Source organism: Taudactylus pleione, unplaced genomic scaffold, assembly GCF_031769625.1.
Source record: "Taudactylus pleione unplaced genomic scaffold, aTauple2 ptg000414l, whole genome shotgun sequence".
In the NCBI taxonomy this organism is placed as follows: Eukaryota; Metazoa; Chordata; class Amphibia; order Anura; family Myobatrachidae; genus Taudactylus; species Taudactylus pleione.
In genome coordinates this window covers 470,512-493,108 of record NW_028284816.1, presented here as the reverse complement: position 1 = coordinate 493,108, position 22,597 = coordinate 470,512, and the positions used below count along the sequence as shown (strand labels likewise).

The following is a 22,597-nucleotide window of genomic DNA, read 5'->3' as shown; positions in this document are numbered from 1 at the left end:
TAACTATTGAATACATGTAATAAAGATAAAAAATAAAATTATTAAACTTTTGATTGAAAAAAGAGTAAATAAATAACATTACATAATCAAAAGGATATGTGAGTGATACTCATACAGACGGACACTGGTCCTAGATGGTCTAAGCTTCAGCCAGGAGGAGGGAGAGGAGATCTCAGATGTACGACCTTCCAGGTGACATTGCCTGTTACATAATATGGGATCTCTTATAACAAGAATCAAACGGTTCCATAAATAGGATGATCAGTGATTAATATTAACATCTGATAAGATAGAAACAGACTGAGAAATGTAATATATGTAATATAAGCCGTTTGTATATTGTGTGGCTGATTCTGATTCGCACACAAAAGGCGCAGACAGCAGCTGCTATTGGCGGTCGTCTGCAAATTTATGCAAATGCTGCTAGAGACTCCTCCCCTTGTGTACATCTGTGCCGCCCATATGTGCAAGGTCTGAGACGTCCACTTTTAGCATCTGTACACGCTGTTATACCGATTGGTGGATCCTAATGCGCCGCCATTGGTCGCACCCGGGAAACTTGCACCAGCCCTATGGTAGGGACAGTTCCTTCATCTGACCACGGCTGCCTGTGCCTGGGGCTGTGCGTCTGGGAATGCAGCTGCTGGCACTGATACGCCCGTGACAGCTCCATAGACGCGCCCACTGATTGGACTATTGTTATGTGTACTACCAGCCACTGCCCAGGAACGCCCATCACTTTTCTGACACCCTTCTGGTACCATCTGTCCCGATACTCTCTGCGTAACGCATGCGCTGTAGAAGTTGTCAGAAACATTCCCACATGCGGAGTTGCAAAGATTGCTCATCTACGTAACCGCCAGCATCATGTGCAGCTCTGATTCAGGCCCTGAGTTTGTGCGTGTATATTTATGTATTTAGATTTATATACACACACACATATACATTCAAATATTAAATATAAGATTTACGTAATACATATAACAATAATCTTTCATCTGTGCCTGAATTAGGGAAAACTATTATAAACAATAACTCAGATGGTGCCTTGTACCCACCCGTCACTGACAGATCTTCCCCTCGCTATCTGACACCTGTTGGAGGAACTGTGGTTCCCTGGCTCATATGTGGGGGTTATAGCTGAATACTAAACCTTTTTTGGATACAGGGCCTGATTCAGAGCCGCTCATAAGCGGCCGCTCGTTCGCTCCGAGCGATGTTCGCACAACTGCGCATGCGTATGGGTCGTAATGCGCATGCGCCAACCAGTCAGTGCGGTCGGAAATCGAGCGCTCGCAAAATAGCGAGTGCCTGCTAATTTGAGTGACAGGATGAGGCGTTTGTGGGTGGTAACAGGGGAAGGTGTTTGCAAACGGGGAGTGGAGTTCCGAACGCAGGCGTGCCAAGCGGTCAAAACGGGCGTTTTAAGGGTGTGCATAATTAACAAAGCAGCGTCATCGGCCACGTCACTTGGTTGTCTCTTAGCCTGAACTGTTCGCATGATTGCGGTAGGAAAATCGAACCACAAGCACTGCGAGCAGTTCAGACGTCTATTAGATTAATCTAATAAATAGCGGAGATGACGTAGGATGCGAGCGGCCAGGGGGCGTCTTTACAAAATAGCGAGCGCATGTTTCGTTCCGCCCGCTCAGACATAGAGGCGTCAACAGACCGCAAAGAGCAAGCGCTCAATTTAAATAGCCACCCCCTTTTTCTGAACGAGCGAGCGCAAATAGCGTCCGGCTCTGAATCAGGCCCACTGTTCATTATTTGATCTTCAAAATGACTGGGTTCTGTCTCCCTCCTTGTCTATCATATGCTCTCATGTGACTCTCTATCCCAAATGTACCTAACCCCTCCCAGGTCCTGCTCTATAACATTCTAAGGCTGGGTACACACTTAGTGACCAGCCAATGCGACACCCGATGGTGCCTATAAACAATATATCAGTCGGTCTGTCCACACTGCACGATCCAGTTAACAACCACCCAATATATCGTTCACCGGCACTATTGACAGTACTGGCATTGGCAGCTGAAACCACCCCGATGAACACTAGACGGTGTGCCCGACATGTTGGTCCGATCCGCGGGATCAGACAACATATCGTCTAGACTAGAGTGTACCCGGCATAATTGATATATAAGATTCCTACCTGTTCTCTGCTGTGCACTGGGGAATAGCAGCATCCCCATCATCTACTACTGAGCACCCAGCAGGTGCACCTTACCCCCCCTCCCTGCCCCCCTGTTCTTCCTCTGCTGACATCCCACACATGCCCCTTCTCTTCTCCTCACCCCCCACCCCCTATTTCCCTCTTCCCCTCTCTACTATGTGTTATATCTCTTATGCTTATCCCAGGCTATATCTGTATTTACCTAATAATCTCCAAACTGCTATTGTTTCTCCATTTGGGCTTGTGAGAAGCCTATTATACATCTCATCATTATGAGCACTGATTATTGTTGTTCCTTATATTACTGCTATACCCAGCCCTATCTCCCTTCTTCCTTTCTATATACTTTCCCAGTTTAATGTTAAAAATCTTCATTTAAGAATGTTTAGAAAACAATATTGTGTACATACGTGCGGAGACCTCCATCACTGTGACCAGCGGTGCTGATGCCTGAGCTCAGGAGGGCGTCTCGCCCTGATCGTCTTACAGGCCGGGTGTCTGTGGGCGGGTTCTCCAGGTGGAGATGACAAATGAGAACCCAGTGAATAACTCCTGGTCCTCGGCTGGAATCGGGCGTTTCTGGGCCTCTGCTGCCTCCAGTGTTTCCAGGTGTATGTTCCCGGAGGCAGAGGGAGCAATGGATGGCTACAGGAAGGAGAAATAAATGTGATTGTTGCATCGTTTATATGAATTTAGAAGATAGAGGCATTTATGAACCTTCCTTTTGTAGAGTTTATGTACAGTGGTATAAATGTGAGGCTCTTACCAGATGTCTGTAATGAGGATAAAGGAAGTGACATAAATCCTGCACAAAGAACTGTCGCTCATATAATAACAGTGTTACAGCAGAGGTTACATTGCTCTGGAGAAAGTAAAAGTGTTTCTCTCTGCTCTCAGGAGACGCCTATGTAACCTGACGTCACCAGGCGCGGTAATAGTTTTAAAATTTGCTGCAATAACATTTGTATATTTCACACTGTTACAGCATATTATACTAAATAGACGCCTTAGTTACAGGCTGCCCGGAAGCTCATAGAAGCTCTGTGTTGTACTTACTGGTGTGGGCAGGTATGGGGGTGCAATATTAAGGGCAGCCAAAGAGACCCAGTCCATACGCTCAAAGAAAGGATGCCGGCAGATGTTCCCATGTACTCCGAGGCGTCTAGCTGGATCTTCATGGAGGAGCTGAAAACAGTTATTTGTATTTAATGTAATGATTTATACAGCAGATATGCTCAGTACAATCATTGTACACACAGCTCTGCTGCATTCTGTGTATATATATATACATATATATATATATATATATATATATATATATATATATATATACACAGTCAGGTGCATAAATATTGGGACATTGACAGAATTTTCATATTTTGGCCTCTATTCACCACCACAATGGCTTTGAAATGAAACAAACAGGATGTGCTTTAACTGCAGACTTTCAGATTTAATTTGAGGGTAATTACATCCAGATCAGGTGAACAGTGTAGGAATTACAACGGTTTCTATATGTGCCTCCCACTTTTTAAGGGGCCAAAAGTAATGGGACAAACTAAACAATCCTAAATCTAACTTTCACTTTTTAATACTTTGTTGCAAATCCTTTGCAGGCGATTACAGCCTGAAGTCTGGAACGCATAGACATCACCAGACGCTGGGTTTCATCCCTGGTGATGCTCTGCCAGGCCTCTACTGCAAATCTCTTCAGTTCTTGCTTGTTCTTGGGGCATTTTCCCTTCAGTTTTGTCTTCATCAAGTGAAATGCATGCTCAATCGGATTCAGGTCAGGGGATTGACTTGGCCATTGCATAACATTCCATTTTTTAGCCTTAAAAACCTCTTTAGTTGCTTTTGCAGTATGCTTCGGGTCATTGTCCATCTGCACTGTGAAGTACCGTCCAATGAGTTCTGAAGCATTTGACTGAATATGAGCATATAATATTGCCCAAAACACTTCAGAATTCATTCTGCTGCTTTTTTCAGCAGTCACGTCATCAATAAATACAAGGGAACCAGTTCCATTGGCAGCCATACATGCCCACGCCATGACACTACCACCACCACGCTACACTGATGAGGTGATATGTTTTGAATCATGAGCAGTTCCTTTCCTTCTCCATACTTTTCTCTTCCCGTCACTCTGGTACAAGTTGATCTTTGTATCATCTGTCCATAGGATGTTGTTCCAGGACTGTAATGGCTTTTTTAGATGTTGTTTGGCAAACTCTAATCTGGTCTTCCTGTTTTTGTGGCTCACCAATGGTTTACATCTTGTGGTGAACCCTCTATATTCACTCTTGTGAAGTCTTCTCTTGATTGTTGACTTTGACACATATACACCTACCTCCTGGAGGGTGTTCTTGATTTGGCCAACTGTTGTGAAGGGGTTTTTCTTCACCAGGGAAATAATTCTTCTGTCATCCACCACAGTTGTTTTCCGTGGTCTTCCGGGTCTTTTGGTGTTGCTGAGCTCTCCGGTGCATTCTTTTTTTTTTTAGAATGTTCCAAACAGTTGATTTGGCCACACCTAATGTTTTTGCTATCTCTCTGATAGCAGCTCTTTGGATCTCATATTGAGAGTTGACAGCAACTGATTCCAAATGCAAATGTCACACCTAGAATCAACTCCAGACCTTTTACCTGCTTAAATGAAATAACGAGGGAATAGCCCACACCTGTCCATGAAATAGCTTTTGAGTTGATAGTCCCATTACTTTTGGCCCCTTAAAAAGTGGGAGGCACATATAGAAACCGTTGTAATTCCTACACCGTTCACCTGATTTGGATGTAATTATATATATATATATATATATATATAATATACAAGTCAGATCTCCCATATCTGGATCTGCTGTGACGTCATGACGTCACCTACCATCATGAAGTCACTGTGTTACTGTCCAATGACCGGGAGTGGTTTGCAGCCATTCTCTCACCGGCTTCTTCTCCTCCACAGCACTGGATGCCGCAAGAACACCCTGCCGCCGAAGCCGCTGGAAACCCCCTGCATCCCGCCACTTATGCTGCCAGACTGCCCTGCACCCCGCTGGACCCCTGCCGCCAGATCCCCGCAACGCAAGTTAGACCCAGGAGCATTCTGTATATGTAAGACTCGACGTGTGGGTGTGTATGTATATATATATATATATATATATATATATATATATATATATTAGGGGTGAGCGGGTTTGGATTTCTGAAATCCGAACCCCCCCGAGCCACCCGATCCGAGTCCGATCCGAGTCAAGCTCGACTTTTCCCGCCTGACTCGGATCTGAAATCTAGGCAAAACGTCATCATTCCGCCTTCCGAGTCTCGCGGGTTTTGGATCCTATATAAGGTACCCGCGTCGGCGCCATTTTCTCACTCGGCTGTGGACAGTGAAGAGGGAGGGTGGGAGTTAGGGCTGTGTAGTGTAGTGTAGTGCTGCTGTTGTCCACTACTTCAAAGTCCATAGGGGCTGGCTGTGTTGTGCTATGCTGCTGTTGTTAATAGGGGCTGTGTCCACTACTTCAAAGTCCATAGGGGCTGGCTGGACTGTGTTGTGCAGTCAGTTGTCCATAGGGGCTGTGTCCACTCCAAAGTCCTGTGCAGTGTCCCAGTCCTAAAGGGGTGCTGTAGTGTTGTCCAGGGGGTGCTCTGTCCATCAGGGGTGCTCCCCCCAAGTGCTAAAAAAATAATATATTTTCTGTGTTTGTGAATTGTGTGCGCAGTAGCCGCACGTGCATCAACAAAGTAGTGCCAAGCGTGCGCCTGTGTCATAAGTAAAGGGCCGGCTGGCTTGACCGTTAAAGGGTGCTGTAACCCCCAAAGTACACTCCAGTGCAAACCAAAAAAAAAATAATTTTCTGTGTTTGTGAATTGTGTGCGCAGTAGCCGCACGTGCATCAACAAAGTAGTGCCAAGCGTGCGCCTGTGTCATAAGTAAAGGGCCGGCTGGCTTGACCAGTAAAGGGTGCTGTAACCCCCAAAGTACACTCCAGTCCAAACCAAAAAAAAAATTATTTTCTGTGTTTGTGAATTGTGTGCGCAGTAGCCGCACGTGCATCAACAATGTAGTGCCAAGCGTGCGCCTGTGTCATAAGTAAAGGGCCGGCTGGCTTGACCGTTAAGGGTGCTGTAACCCCCGAAAGTACACTCCAGTCCAAACCAAAAAAAAAATTATTTTCTGTGTTTGTGAATTGTGTGCGCAGTAGCCGCACGTGCATCAACAAAGTAGTGCCAAGCGTGCGCCTGTGTCATAAGTAAAGGGCCGGCTGGCTTGACCGTTAAGGGTGCTGTAACCCCCGAAAGTACACTCCAGTACAAACCAAAAAAAAAAATATTTTCTGTGTTTGTGAATTGTGTGCGCAGTAGCCGCACGTGCATCAACAAAGTAGTGCCAAGCGTGCGCCTGTGTCATAAGTAAAGGGCCGGCTGGCTTGACCGTTAAAGGGTGCTGTAACCCCCAAAGTACACTCCAGTCCAAACCAAAAAAAAAATTATTTTCTGTGTTTAGCCGCACGTATATATCAAATCGATATAACATAAATGGAGGACCAAACTTTCTCCGATAAAAATAAAATAGAGAAAGATCAAGAACCACTTCCTCCTAGTGCTGAAGCTGCTGCCACTAGTCATGACATAGACGATAACATGCCATCAACGTCGTCTGCCAAGGCCGATGCCCAATGTCATAGTAGAGGGCACATACAATCCCAAATGGCAAAGTTCAGGAAAATTACCTTGAAAAAGACATTTAAATCAGCTGAAGAGAAACGTAAACTTGCCAATATGCCATTTACGACACGGAGTGGCAAGGAACGGCTAAGGTCGATCCCTAGTATGTTCATGACTAGTGGTTCAGCTTCACATGACGAAGGAAGCCCTCCTCCCACTAAAAAAATCAAAAGAGTTAAGCTGGCAAAAGCACAGCGAAGAACTGTGCTTTCTAAGAAGATATCACAAATCCCCAAGGAGAGTCCAAGTGTGGTGGTGGTTGCGATGCCTGACCTTCCCAGCACTGGACGGGAAGAGGTGGCTCTTTCCACCATTTGCACGCCCCCTGCAAGTGCTGAAAAGAGCACCCACAGTCCACTTGCTGATATGCAAATTGAAGATGTCACTGTTGAAGTACAACAGGATGAGGATACTGGTGTAGCTGGCGCTGAGGAGGAAGTTGGCGAGGAGGATTCTGATGGTGATGTGGTTTGTTTAAATCAGGCTCCGGGGGAGACAGTTGTTGTCCGTGGGATGAAAAAGCCCATCACGGTCATGCCTGGGCAGAAGACCAAACATTCCACCTCTTTGGTCTGGCAATATTTCTATCCAAATCCGGACAACAACTGTCTTGCCATATGTACCATATGTAAAGGTGAAATAAGTAGGGGTAGGGACGTCAACCACCTAGGAACATCCTCCCTTATACGGCACCTGCAGCGCGTTCATAAAAAGTTACTGTCAAGTTCAGAAACTTTGGCTAAGACCGTAAGCAGTCCAGGGACACCTAAATCCCGTTGTCCTGTTGTATCCAAGCGCCTGCAAACCACACCGTCAACTCCCTCCTCGTCAATTTCCTCCTTAGTCAGGATCGGAAGTAGTCCTGCAGGCCATGTCACTGGCATGACTGACTCTCCTATCCGGGATTCCTCCGGAGGATCCTGCATTGCTACGCCTACTGCTGCCGCTGCTGCTGTTGCTGCTGCTGGGAGTCGTTCATCATCCCAGAGAGGAAGTAGGAACACCACTACTTTTACTAACCAATTGACCCTCCAACAGTCCTTAGCGAGGAGGATGAAGTACGACAGCAGTCATCCTGAAGCAAAACGTATAACTGAGGCCTTGACTGCTATGTTGGTGTTAGACGTGCGTCCGGTATCCGCCATTAGTGCAGTGGGATTTAGACAATTGATGGAGGTAGTGTGTCCCCGGTTCCAAATCCCGTCTAGATTCCACTTCACTAGGCAGGCGATACCGAGACTGTACAGAAACGTCAGAAAAAGTGTCCTCAGTGTCCTGAAAATTGCCGTTGTACACAATGTCCACTTAACCACGGACATGTGGACAAGTGGAACAGGGCAGACTAAGGACTATATGACTGTGACAGCCCACTGGGTAGATGTATCACCTTACGCAGCAACAGCAGCAGCGTCACCAGTAGCAGCATCTCAGAAACGCCAGCTCGTTACAAGGCAGGCTACGCTGTGTATCACCGGTTTCAGTAAGAGGCACACCGCCGACAACCTCTTAGAGAAACTGAAGGAAATCATCGCCCAGTGGCTTACCCCACTTAGACTCTCCTGGGGATTTGTGATATCTGACAACGCCACCAATATTGTGCGGGCATTACATCTGGGCAAATTCCAGCACGTCCCATGTTTTGCTCACACAATAAACTTGGTGGTGCAGAATTTTCTGAAAAGCGACAGGGGCGTGCAGGAGACGCTTTGGGTGGCCCGAAAAATTTCTGGCCACTTTCGCCATTCAGCGACTGCGTGCCGAAGACTGGAGCGCCAGCAAACACTCTTGAACCTGCCCCGCCATCACCTGAAGCAAGAGGTTGTGACGCGGTGGAACTCAACCCTCTGTATGCTTCAGAGGATGGAGGAGCAGCAAAAGGCCATACAAGCCTATACATCCACCTATGACATAGGCAAAGGAGGGGGTATGCACCTGACTCAAGCGCAGTGGAGAATGATTTCCGTGTTGTGCAAGGTTCTCCAGCCCTTCGAACTTGCCACACGTGAAGTCAGTTCAGACACAGCCAGCTTGAGTCAGGTCATTCCCCTCATCAGGCTTTTGCAGAAGCAGCTGGAGAAAGTGAAGGAGGAGCTAAGACAGAGCGATTCCGCTCGGCATGTGGGACTTGTGGATGAAGCCCTTCATTCGCTTTGCCAGGATTCCAGGGTGGTCAATCTGTTGAAATCAGACCACTACATTTTGGCCACCGTGCTTGATCCTAGGTTTAAAGCCTATGTGGTGTCTCTCTTTCCGGCCGACACAAGCCTGCAGAGGTGCAAAGACCTGCTGGTGAACACACTGTCAGCTGAAGCGGAACGTGACACGTCAACGGCTCCTTCTTCATTTTCTCCCGCAACTGGGGCTGCCAGGAAAAAACTTAGGTATCCTAAGCAACCCGCTGGCGGTGATGCAGGGCAGGCAGGACCAAGTTTGGACATCTGGTCCGGACTGAAGGACCTGGCAACAATTTCTGACATGTCTACTGTCACTGCATATGATACTGTCACCATTGACAGAATGGTGGAGGATTACATCGGTGACAGCATCCAAGTAGGCATGTCAGACAGTCCATACCTGTACTGGCAGGAAAAAGAGGCAATTTGGAGGCCCCTGTACAAACTGGCTCTATTTTACCTGAGTTGCCCCCCTCCAGTGTGTACTCCGAAAGAGTGTTTAGTGCAGCCGGGAACCTTGTCAGCGAAAGGCGTAGGAGGTTGCTTCCACAGAATGTGGAGAAGATGATGTTCATCAAAATGAATTATCAGCTCTTCCAGGGAGACCAGCCTCCAGAAGGTACAGAGGGACCTGTGGTGGTGGATTCAAGTGGGGACGAGTTAATACTTTGTGAGGATGAGGATGTACACACTGAAGAGGGTGAGGAATCGGTGGATGAGGAGGATGAGGATGACATCTTGCCTCCGTAGAGCCAGTTTGTGCAGGGACACATTAATTGCCAGCTTGTTTTGTGGGGGCCCAAATGAACCAATCATTTCAGCCACAGTTGTGTGGCAGACCCTGGCGCTGAAATGATTGATTTGTTAAAGTGTGCATGTCCTGTTTATACAACATAAGGGTGGGTGGGAGGGCCCAAGGACAATTCCATCTTGCACCTCTTTTTTTTCTTTGCATTATGTACAGTTTGGGGCCTAGTTTTTCAAACTGCCATCCTGTCTGCCACTGCAGTGTCACTCCTAGATGGGTCACGTGTTTGTGCCGCCCACTCGTGTCGCTTAGCATAGTCATCCAGCTACCTCGGTGCAACCTTTTGGACATAAAAACACTATTGTGAGGTGTGAGGTGTTCAGAATAGACTGGAAATGAGTGGAAATTAAGGTTATTGAGGTTAATAATAGCATAGGAGCAGAAAAACCTACAAATTCTGTGATTTTAGCTGTTTTTATGCTTTTTTAAAAAAAAATACAGATCCAAAACACAAAACCCAGAACCCAAAACACGGAAGGGAGGTTTTGGCAAAACCAATCCAGATCCAAAACACGAAGAAAGATCCAGATCCAAAACCAAAACACAAAACACGAAAAGTGGCCGGTGCACACCCCTAATATATATACACAAAACCTGCTCCTCACCATCTATCCCCAGCTTTTTTTAAGACTAGAAAGTCATTTTTTTCACAAACTTCCCAAAAAAAGGTAACGAATTAATAGTTATTTAACCTTGATTTACATTTTTTTCGTTAAAACAATATATTGAATCAGGTTTAAATAGCTCTTATTTACAGAATTTCCTAATAAAAATATCATCAATTTTGGGGACTTTTTTTGGAAAAATATTAGCCAATTAAGTGGTTAATATATATATTTATTATAGATACTTTTCCAATGGCAGTTTGCCCCCTTCACACATAATTGGATAGAGCTCTATGAGGTCCTCTATTGCAGAGAGCTGGACAGATTGATCCTATAGCAGAGTGATAAATGGTACTTTACTTTCAGTTATACATCTAGCATTTCCCTCCTCCTCTATATAATGTGGTATAAATTTGTTTATAGTCATTAAAAATGCATCCTGCCCTGTAATCATTTGTAAATATAATATGTATTTTACCTTTTGAATGATGTCTTCAGCGGTAGAGCCTGGTGCATCGAATAGTATGGGACTGTATTTAAGGCTCCCGGTAATCAGTTTGTTTAAAATGACACCGAAGGAATACCAGTCCACACCGGCATCGTACTCCTCACCAGACCGCATCTACCAGGAGAGAGATACTAGTTATTGTGTTTTCCAGCAATCATCATTTCCATATATTGTTTATTTTAATCTTTTTATTGTGAATGGACAGAAGGTAAAGGTGACAGTAATATAATAAGCCCAATACCTGACCAGGAAGTAACATGTTTGAACAATGAAAATCACAATGAAAGTGTTATACAAGATGGGATGTTGGGGAGAATGAGGAATCGGGCTGGTATAGACAAATACAGGAAAGGCAGGTATTCCACTGGGGGATGCAGGTAAGGATGGTGATCCCACTTACATATAGAGGGAAGGGGGAAAAGGAAATAATAAGATTAAAAGACAGAAAGAGGGAAGTGGTTGAAAGAGCCGGGGGCCCAACCAGAGAGACAGAGTCTACACTTTATGGGAAACTGGTCAGTGGGATCCAGGTAGGGCGGCTGAATGGTGGGAGTACCAAGTACCAAGGTTGCCCGACATTGTGACATTTGGCCACAGTATTATATTGGAGGCTTGTAATATGCTCCATCCTGTAAATATACCGTATACGATTTATTTCTGGTGGGTGGGGGTACAGGACTGCTTCCAACTCAGAGCCAGTTGGTATTACGCAGCACAGGTGACATTAGCATAAGATCACTGGATCAAAGTCATTATTCCAGTGTCCGTTCCCAAGGGAAACCGAAGCCCCATTCCCAAACCATATTATGTGTATATTTGGGCGAGGTGACCTGGCCAGAATGGTTAGTATAGGAAGGAAATATACCCTTTGTCATTAGTGTGGTAAATATATTATCTCTAGGGGTGAGGGGCATGGAGGAGGGTAAGACAGGAGGAACAAAGTGGCGGATTTGGAGTTATTGGTGAAAAATTGCCAGTTTGACTCTTATTTATTGTCCCTATCCAATACTCTATATAATATGTGTTTATATGGAGATAGAATCAGAGGCGTTATGGGGTCTGGTGACACCTGGTGAGGACTTTATATTCCCACCGCTTGGTGAAGCCACGTAGGCCTGGCCTAACATAAAGAGGCGTGGCCTTGTGGGGAATCCTGATTGCATCACTCCGGGGGCGTGACCAGCATTCCCGGAGATACTGGGCTGCCCCCAGAGACTAGTGACTGCACTGTCATCTCCTCCTCTGTGTCAGGAGCTGAGTGCTGCAGGAGAATGTCATACCCGGCCCCTGTCACCGAGGGGGAGCCTGCATATTGGTGTCACCCCCTCCAAGGGTGATACCCGGGTGCGGCCTGCACCCCCATAGTGACGCCACTGGATAGGATTACATGAAAGTAGACTTAAAAAGTAACGTAATGCGCCAGCTCAGGACACTGATGTGTGACTTTGTGCAATCTTGTAATCATATTGGCATGTGCTGTGTATCATGGGCGAGGCTGCATGTATATTACACAAGTATTATTATTATTTTTCATGTCTTTATAATCTGTATAATCTGTAAAGCGTGGACAATTCCCTGACCTGGAATATCAGGGAATATAATAATAGTTGCTATCCAGTTATCCTACATTACTCGCCTTCTCTTACTATTTACTTACTGACATCACAAGACTTATCATTATAAACCAGTTGATCATGATGATGTCATAATATAAATGTAAATAACTAAGTAAAAATGCCTCCACCATCCCCTCACATGATGCACCCAGCACGGGTGCTATAGCCAGAGCTTGGTAGCACTAACAATGGGGGTGGGGATGAGCTCTCCCCAGTGATGGGTCACCAGTGGTCCCGCAGACACAAAACACCTGTACAGGTGTAACAAGGTAATGACGTGTGAGGACCTGACATCACTAAGAATTCCCTGACAATGGATAATAAATCCTCCATCTGTGTGAGGGATAATGAGAATAGCTACATACTGTACTGCTGCTCACCTGGTATCTGACTCCTAGAGGGGTCACCAAGGCTTCTCTCCCCCTTATTCCTCTTATTTCTCTTCCTCTGTATATGTAACATCTATAAGCTGTGAGTAACAGCACATCCCAGGGAATGTATCCTGGTGTCTATATTGGCTCCTTGTTATTACTTATATGTAAATATGAGGCTATTTTGTTATTACATGAATTGTATTTTATTAATTTCTGTATTCATTCGAATTTGTCAAATAAATAAATGTAAAAATAATATAAAAAATAATACATAGCTAAGCCCAAAATGCCATTATTACATCAGCTACTAAACCTGGCCACACATGTTACTATCCAATCACTTCATCCAATTGGTTCTTCTAGGTATGTTATAGAATCAAATGTATGTGGAACATAATAGATTCAATGCAATCATATGTAGATTTCACCAGCTGATTATAGCAGTATTACTGATACGTGTGTACATAAAGTATATATTGCCTGGAAATGCATTATGGGATCTTACTACATGGCTGATCTCAGCTTCCAGCTTTCCCAGTGATGAGAAACCATTGCTGGAAGTGCCGGGTGTCTGTCAGTGTAATGTACTAAGAGTTGTGTCCTCAGTTACTAGGTAATACACAGAGAGTTACATTCCTCCGTCTGTCTATTCTGAGGTGGTAACAGCAGATGCTATAGGAGTATTACACATTTCCCCTGCTGTATGATATCTGCTGTTACTTTCCTCATTATTGGGTAGTTTGCAGGTGCAGTTATTACCCTGGTATTATTACAGTCTGCCATCTGTAGCCATATTGCATGTACCAGGCTTCTCTACAATATGTGTGTAGTTACATGAGTAACAGTAGGAAGATCCTGTGCCCCTCACCTCAGGAGCAATGTAGCCAGGCGTCCCAGCGTAGCCAGTGGCTGTGCGGTCTCCGCAGATGTTCTCAATTGCAAGACCGAAGTCGGCGATCTTAATATGCCCCGTTCCAGCCACCAGGATGTTCTCAGGCTTCAGGTCTCTGTGAGGGAAATAAGATCTGTGTAAGCACTACGCTTTCATACAAGCATTATTTATTTTTCTATATAAAATAATATTACACTTTAAGGGCCGGATTCAATTAGCCTTGTTATCTTACTGCACTAGGAAATGGGTTGTAGCCTCGGACTTCTACGTCCGGAGCTATTGCATTACATGCCATTCTCCTTGTACAGTAATTCTGCCGCTAATGCACGTTATCCCATAGATCTTGGGCTAAGTACCCGGAGCTATGGGTTAACGCAATTGTGGCAGCCGCAATAATGGCAGAAATCCCTCAGGAGGAGGTGAACAGAAATCCGCGCTAAGTGCAGCCTGCGGGCTGCCGTGTGCTGCAATTGACTAGCCCCGGGCACAGCATCGCGGCTAATCATCACTTCCAGGATAAATGATCAGCCCTAAATGTGTACGTTCTAAATATTAGTAGTCTTGAATGTAGGTTTAGGAGCAATGACAGTAGTGTGGGCATCTAGTGTAATCATTTTTAGATAAGTGTCCTCTTGTTTCATACACAACTTCTAGGAGGTAAATTGGTAATTTCCTTACATGTTATCTCTACCCAAGTATTTTATTGTATTACTATAATGTGTGGGTGATGGGGCCTCACTAATGTGTTACTGCTCTTCCTCAGAGCTCCTCCCCGGCAGCGTTGGACGTGTGCAGGAAGAGTCTGACGTCACCGTATTACAGGAGACAGGGACGTCCTTCAGCAGAGAGCAGGGGGTACCCAATACCCAGCTCACATCCTGCTATGGAGATGCCATGATAATGCCCGATGTGAGGGAGCCACAACCAATAGAGCCCCATATGGGACAGCTGAGAAGCTTCTGGGAAGAACCTCTGAACAGTGTGAGTACAAATATGTCACCCTCTCCTCACCCACACATGACAGAATAAAACACTTGTACAGAGAGACCCTTTATGTGCTGTGAGAGCTGTAAATAAAGACTGAACGTTACTGTGGAAGGGAGACAGGACCTCATTCAGAGGCAGTCTCAAGAAGCGATCGCTCTCTCTGAATGAGGGCGGGCACTTCATTTTTTAAAGTGCGGCCTCCTGGTCGCAAGCTAAGCTGTGGGTTACCACTTACCACCCACAGCTTAGCTTGTGACCATGGTGATGGTATCGCGACCATCGGGGCTTACGACGAGACCCTAAGGTTGGGTCTCGGCACTCGTAAGCCCCAGGGAGAGCTCAAACAGAGCAGGAAGCTCCCCACAAAAAAACTCGCCCACAAAACGGCAGGCGTTCCGTCAGGAACACCTCGGTTTGTGTACCCACCCCCCGCCCCGCCTACAAAACGGGGCGAGCTCTCAATCAACATCGACAGCCGCCCCTTTTGTAGAGAGCTCCAGAGCGAGAGATTTTCTCTCTCGCTCTGGGGCTTGCGCACGTGCAGTGTGGCCGCTGCGCGTGCGCATGGCTAACCATCGAGTCGGTTGCGAGTGCATCGTTGCTTGCGACCGACTCTGAATGAGACCCACAGTGTGTAACATGTAAGTGGTAATATGCGCCAATGGTAACTGTATAACACATGGGAAGTAGGGAGCAGGCCTAATACATTCTGCATGTTAGTATCCATACTGATATCACTTTATTATACTATTATTATAGTGTAACTATATACTTACCGATGGATTATGCCCTTAGAGTGGAGAAACTGTACCCCGCATACCATCTCGGCAGCATAGAACCTGGTGGATAGAAAATAAGTTACTGTTACATCGTTAGGATGGTTACATAATGGCTGAGAGATTTCCAGCCAACACTCCCCACATTATCTGACAGACAAGTTACAGAAACGATTTCTCCTTGGCAATCCCTATCACTAATCTAACAGTGCTCACCTCTGTATTAGTCCCTATCACTGATCTAACAGTGCTCACCTCTCTATTAGTCCCTATTACTGATCTAACAGTGCTCACCTCTCTATTAGTCCCTATCACTGATCTAACAGTGCTCACCTCTCTATTAGTCCCTATCACTAATCTAACAGTGCTCACCTCTGTATTAGTCCCTATCACTGATCTAACAGTGCTCACCTCTCTATTAGTCCCTATTACTGATCTAACAGTGCTCACCTCTCTATTAGTCCCTATCACTGATCTAACAGTGCTCACCTCTCTATTAGTCCCTATCACTGATCTAACAGTGCTCACCTCTCTATTAGTCCCTATCACTGATCTAACAGTGCTCATCTCTCTATTAGTCCCTATCACTGATCTAACAGTGCTCATCTCTCTATTAGTCCCTATCACTGATCTAACAGTGCTCATCTCTCTATTAGTCCCTATCACTGATCTAACAGTGCTCACCTCTCTATTAGTCCCTATCACTGATCTAACAGTGCTCATCTCTCTATTAGTCCCTATCACTGATCTAACAGTGCTCATCTCTCTATTAGTCCCTATCACTGATCTAACAGTGCTCATCTCTCTATTAGTCCCTATCACTGATCTAACAGTGCTCATCTCTCTATTAGTCCCTATCACTGATCTAACAGTGCTCACCTCTCTATTAGATCGGGCAGCTGGTCCAGACACTGGAAAACAGCATCTTTATATACCCTCCGCCTCAGCTCTGTGCTAATTGGCTGGTGCTAAACCCATGTTTTCTTCTCCCTGAGGGGCCTATTCATCATACCTAAAATATCAAGGGAGGTAATTAGGTTTAGAACTTGCATGGAGTTCTACCTAATTACCGGAGGAATTCATCATTCCTCCTCTCCATAACTATCTATTCTGAAAAGCTGTAATTTTTGCGATGACAGCTTTTCGGGAAATAGATAGTTTTCCCTGCCTGCTCTAACTCACTGCAGCTGGAATCCATGCTACGCATGCGCTGTTACAATCGTAAACCCAGCGCATGCGCAGCACTACTTACTGCTGCGATAAGTTTGTGTGCGCCCCCCCAACCCCCCTCCCCCCTCCGCTCACCTCCCCCCATCCCGCACTTACCTGCCCGCTGCAGCGCCTCCGGCTCCGTCCTGCTGGTCTGTCATGTGGTCTCCCAGCAGCACAGTACTGTTTAGAAAAAAAAAAAAGTTGTTTTTTTTTCTAAACTTTATTGTGTTCTGCCTATAGAACAACAATGTCAGCATTGGAGACGGAGCCAGAGGACGCACCAGAGCGCCGGGGGAAGACTCCGGGGGACCTGCACAGCTGGAAGCAGGTAAGTCTGTCCTGCTATTCGCCACCTCACAGTGGCGAATAAGTAACTCCATCAAATTCCGAAAATACATAATTTTCGGAATTTAATGAATACCATAATTTCCATATCGCCATACTAATGTATGGGGAGTGTGGAAAATAACGCAGAGGGACTTAGCAAGGAGATATCAGTGATATCTCCTGTGCTAAGTGGCTTCATGAATCCTAAAATAACGTTATTTAAGGAAAATGTCCATAAAAACGTTATTTTAGTGTTGATGAATAGGCCCCTGAGTCTCCTAGCTTTCTCCTCTCTTATATAGAGCTGACTCGCCAGCTGTTCTGTATGCCCTGTCTGATTGGAGCCCCACCCTGAGGAATGAGAGCAGTCACTCCTCCACAGACATGTGGTAAGTCTCTTTCTTTGCCACAGTAATTAAACTGATACATTACTATACAATCTGACTATGGGCCTGATTCAGAGCCGGTCGCTATTTGCGGTCGTTCGTTCAACAAAAAGGGGTGGCTATTCAAATGAACCGTTCGCTCTTTGCGGCCTGTTGACGCCTCTATGTCTGAACGAGCGAACAAAACTTGCAGTTGTAATTTTGAAAAAGACACCCCCTGGCCGCTCGCACCATACGTCATGTCCGCTATTTATTAGATTAATCGAGTACATCGAACAGCGTATGAACTGCTCGCTATTCTTGTGGCTGGTGTTTGCTACCACAAATTTGCGAGCAGTTCTGGCTATAAAATAACCCAGTGACGTGGTCAATGACGCTGCTGTTTTAATTATGCACACCCATAAAACGCCCGTTTTGACCTTTAAGCACGCCTGTGTTCTGATTTCCACTCCCCGTTTTCAAGCACCTTCCCCTGTTACCACCCACATACGCCTCCTCCTGTCACTCATATTAGCAGGCATTCGCTATTTAGCGAACAAACGATTTTCAGCCGCACTGACTGGTTCGCGCATGCGTATTACGATCCGTGCGCATGCGCAGTTGGGCAAACATCGCTCGGAGCGAACGAGCGGCCGCTTACGAGCGGCTCTGAATCAGGCCCTATGTTCCTGTCCATTGACAAAGAGTAGCTGCAAAAATGTTCATTTATTAACATCTCGGACCATAACTGAGATTGGCAAAAAAAGGTAGCCACACACATGGTCATTTCTTGGGCATATTTACATTTTATAAACCACCTGTAATTGTGTATCAGCATTTAGTTTCTATAACAATTACCGCAACAAAGGATCAGTATTTTTATTCTACATCTGGAAAAATACAACCGTCCAGTGACCGAGACATGTATGTGACACAGATGTAGTGTAGCGACTATGCAATGGTTTGCAAACCACATACAATACCTCCCCTTAGTACATCTCCCCCTTCATGCTGTTGGCCAATATATTTATATAAGACTCAGCTGTGACCGGTGACGTGATTGCAGACTGCGATGAAAGCAGTTGCGCAATTCTCTGACACCTAATCCTTCCACTGCTAATATTACTGATATCCCAATTCTAAGCTATAAGACAGATATAATTCATGCTTATATACACTGTCTACTCTATTTCTATACATCAGGAGAACCCTTCCCACAGAATAAAAACTGGATATTGATAATATATCATCTATCATTAAGTCCTTCCTCTATAGCAGGGATGGGGAACCTCAGGCCCGGGGGCCGTTTAAGGCCCTTAGAATCATTTGGTCGGGCCCTCAGAGCTTTTTCTGCTAGCCTCAGAATGGCACCCTGCAGCCAGAATCTATGCAGCAGTGCCGCCAGAAGCATCCTAAGGACACTTCAGACAGTGACACCGCTGCCCTTACAGCTATCCGGAACATCCTCAGGATGCTTCGGGCATTGCTGTAATCACCAGTGATTGTGGTCCCGCCCCCGTGTGATGTCACATGGAGGGAGCGTGGCCTACACCGGGCCCGCGAATAATGTTATATATATCAAAATGGCTCTCGGCAGAAAAAAGGTTCCCCACCCCTGCTCTATACAGTGACTCTTACATGCTATTACATATTCTATGTCCTCACCTTGCACTGGGGATGGTAAGGCGGCCTTCCCGCTTCAGGAGCTGATGTAAATCTCCGCCACTTGCATACTCCATCCCAAGTAACACAAGCTCCTGTGTATGGTAGAGGCGGTAGTGTCATTAGATGTCAGGGGAGCCGGGAGGAATACAATTGGGCCGTGGGGGAATGTCAGCTTTTGTCCAAAGATAATTAGGCAGAAATGATAGGAGTTCTGCATATGAGTTCTCTTGGGATTATAATGGGCAGTAATAGGGAGGACAAGGAGAACAGACAGAGGGCAGGGGACAAAAGAAGGGGCAGTAAGAAGTATCTCACTGTATTACAGTATATGGATCATGTTCTGTAATGTTTATACAGTGACGTTATTCATATATCACACCATTAAATTGCATTTTTTTACACTAACATGTTATAGTAGGAAGTTAATGATTCCACATGAAAACATTGATAATAATTTCTGCATCTAAATCAAAACATGAAAATGAATGAGCCCTAATTGCAGATGAGCTGCAGAACTGTATTAGCACTAAATGCTGTTATCTATTGCACTGATCCCCAATCAGGGCTGGATTAAGGGGGGGGGCCCACACAGGGTCGATGTGACCCTGCTGCCGAGAACAGGTGCCAGCAGCACCTATTCCCGGGAGGAGGCTCCGCAGCACAGTCAGTGCTGCTGCAGCAGCTTTCTAAGGGGGAGAGGGGGCCACCGGCTTCACAGTAGCGCATGACCCCCGACACACTTATTCCCCCCCTTACACTGCCCGCATTGGGGGCGGAGCCAATATGACAAGCCCTGCCCACATATTCCCACGAATCGCGGCAACCATCAAGTGTACTGTAAGTATGTATGCATACTGGTTTAGTGTGTGTATATATGAATGTGTTATTGTGTATATGTGTTAGTGAGTATACTGTGTATGTATGTGTCAATGTGTGTATATGTGTTATTGTGGGTATGCTGTTTATGTGTATGTGTGAGTGTTTGCCCCTGCCTTCATGTGGCCTGGGGGGGCCTCCATGTGGGGCTTTCGGAGGGGGGGGAATAGGCTCGGCTCGGCTCTTTGTGGCTTGTGGGGGCCCCCACAACTTAGTTGCCGTGGGGCCCCCACAAGCCTTAATCCGACCCTGTCCCTAATCCATGGGCTGCATGCAGGAAGCGGGACAGATGCACAGGTACCTGGTACAGAGATACCACTGTCCCCTGTATCTGTTCTGTCTCACATTGTCCTGGGTCTCAGTGTGGCTGTATACAGTCACCCTCACAGCCACAATGAGGCCACTGTAAGTGATGTCAGTCACACAGCAATAATAAATGTGCTGCACTGTGATTTGCTGCCAGACAGTCACTGAGCTACAGGATATCAAGGTCTCACCAGGGTGTTACTGCCTGAGGGGGACAGGTAAGTGATATATAGGGGAGTGTGTTACTGCAGGGGCGGGATGGATGGGGAGGTAATACTGTATGTTACCACAGGGGGAAAGGAACATGTTACTACAGAAATGGGAGGGATGGGGAGGTAATACTGTATGTAACTACAATGGGGAGAGGAATGTGTTACTGCAGAGATGAGGGGAGAATACTTTATAGCAGTGATAGGGGTATAATAATATATTACTAAGTATATGATAGAAGGAATTATAGCTCTTAGCTGTATACTGCGCCCAGAGTCTATAGAGTATGCACAGGTCACCGGGAAAATGGCCACGGCGGCCATTTTTCCTGTACTGCGCATGCGCAAACGAAGGGGAAAAAGGCCACGGTGGCCATTTTCCAGTCGTTTTTACAGCGCCGGACCCCCGCACCGACGTGGGACTCCGGAGAGGTATGTAATACTATGGGTGTAAGGTGTGCAGTGCGGGGCCCCCCTGAACCCAGGGGCCCGTGTGCCCCGCACACCCTGCACCCATTATAGATACGCCCCTGATACTGTATGTACAGCACATGGGGATATAGGGAATACTGATAATATACAAGAAGATAGTGCCCAGAGTCTATAGCTCCGGCGCTGGCCGCGCACAGCTCAGTGCGCTCCCGGCCGCCGGACAGAGAGGAGGGGGCCCGTGTCGGAGACTGCACATGGGCCCCCTCATCTCTAGAAACGCCCCTGTACAGTATACATGCAGTGATGGGAATTAGGAGATGAGATTACAGTCACAGCAGAAGACAATGAGGATATATGGTATATGTGAGGGTATGTAGTAATAACACCGCAGTCTCAGCAGTACCTTGGTCTGGAGAGCAAAGTAGCCCTGGGTGAGGAAGGCGCATCCAGATGCCAGCTCCAGCACTCTCCGCTCCACAAACATTTGCTCCCGGCCCTCCCTCAGCAGATGTCTCTTCCTGATGATCTTAACAGCCAGATGTTGACCTCCACAGGCATCTGCCGCCAGCAGGACCTACAGGAGGCATTACAGGGTCAGCCCCTTAAATAACACAGGAACATAAAGGCAAATGCATTGTTGTCCAACAGGGATTGTGTGTTACTAACCATTGGAATACAGAAAAAGAAGCAAAGACAGAACAATTAGAAGCTTTTAGTCTGCACTGTCACTTTCCAGTTTCCACAGACCATAATCCAATTTAGCTGGAGCCATAAATGGGAGGATGAGATCTGATCGCCAGTGACAGGTCTCCAAGTGATCCTGGGACAGGTACTATGTATATGCACCTCCAGTGTTCTCCCCAGGAATTTTTTCCAGCCAGGTGGCATCAAGAAGTAGCCGGGTGGGGGCCTTCACAATAATAAAATGTTTTAAATCCTGACCTTATAATGATTTAAACTTTAAATAACAATGTATATATTAATTCTCTTCTTCTTAGACACCCATATACTGTTCCTACTTGCAGGCTATACAGAATATATTTTCTATACAGCTCTACAGATACTGGCCCCACTTGCAGGCTTTCTTTAATCAGTTCAGGTTAATGTTCCCGTCTGAACTTTTATACAGAAGGAGGGATCTTTGCCCTCCAGCCTGACACCGCCCTGCATTGTGATGAACAACTACACCCGCCCCAATGCCACATCCCCTGCTCAGCACTCTCCCCTGACCCAATGCAGGGTCCCTTGCCCGGCACCTCCCCCTGCCCCAATGCCTGCGTCCCCTGCTCAGCACTCTCCCCTGACCCAATGCTGTGTCCCCTGCCCGGCACCTCCCCCCCTCCCCAATGTGCCGTGTTCCGTCACCTGGAACCTTCACTAACATGTCCTTATTGTCGGCGGACACGGAGCATCCAATGTGAAGAGTGTGATGTTGGCGCAGCTCGGTGTCGCATCCGGCATCCGTGTCCATGGCAACCCGCAGAAAACACCCTGGGGAGAACACTGGACCTCCCACCACCCCCTCTCAGCACCTCTCCCTGCTGGGGGCAGCCACTGATGGGAG

General features: G+C 46.3%; 2 protein-coding genes across 2 annotated transcripts in view; one reads left to right on the top strand and one right to left on the bottom strand.

Moving 5' to 3' along the window:
• Positions 1-117: 117 nt before the first annotated feature.
• LOC148506253 (protein kinase C delta type-like) lies at positions 118-21,532 on the bottom strand. The gene is made up of 8 exons (XM_088447059.1): positions 21,437-21,532; positions 19,211-19,302; positions 15,642-15,704; positions 13,855-13,993; positions 10,967-11,110; positions 3,233-3,361; positions 2,587-2,821; positions 118-202 (listed from the first exon to the last, which is right to left on the bottom strand). The coding sequence occupies exons 1-7, from the start codon at positions 21,515-21,517 to the stop codon at positions 2,660-2,662; spliced, it is 810 nt and encodes a 269-aa protein (XP_088303185.1). The 5' UTR covers positions 21,518-21,532; the 3' UTR covers positions 118-202; positions 2,587-2,659.
• Positions 14,739-22,597, top strand: part of ADAT3 (adenosine deaminase tRNA specific 3) — a 35,281-nt gene continuing 27,422 nt past the window's right edge. Inside the window, exon 1 of the mRNA XM_088447058.1 lies at positions 14,739-14,859. The gene's annotated coding sequence lies outside the window, so the exon portion shown is untranslated. The remainder of the gene's footprint in view (positions 14,860-22,597) is intronic.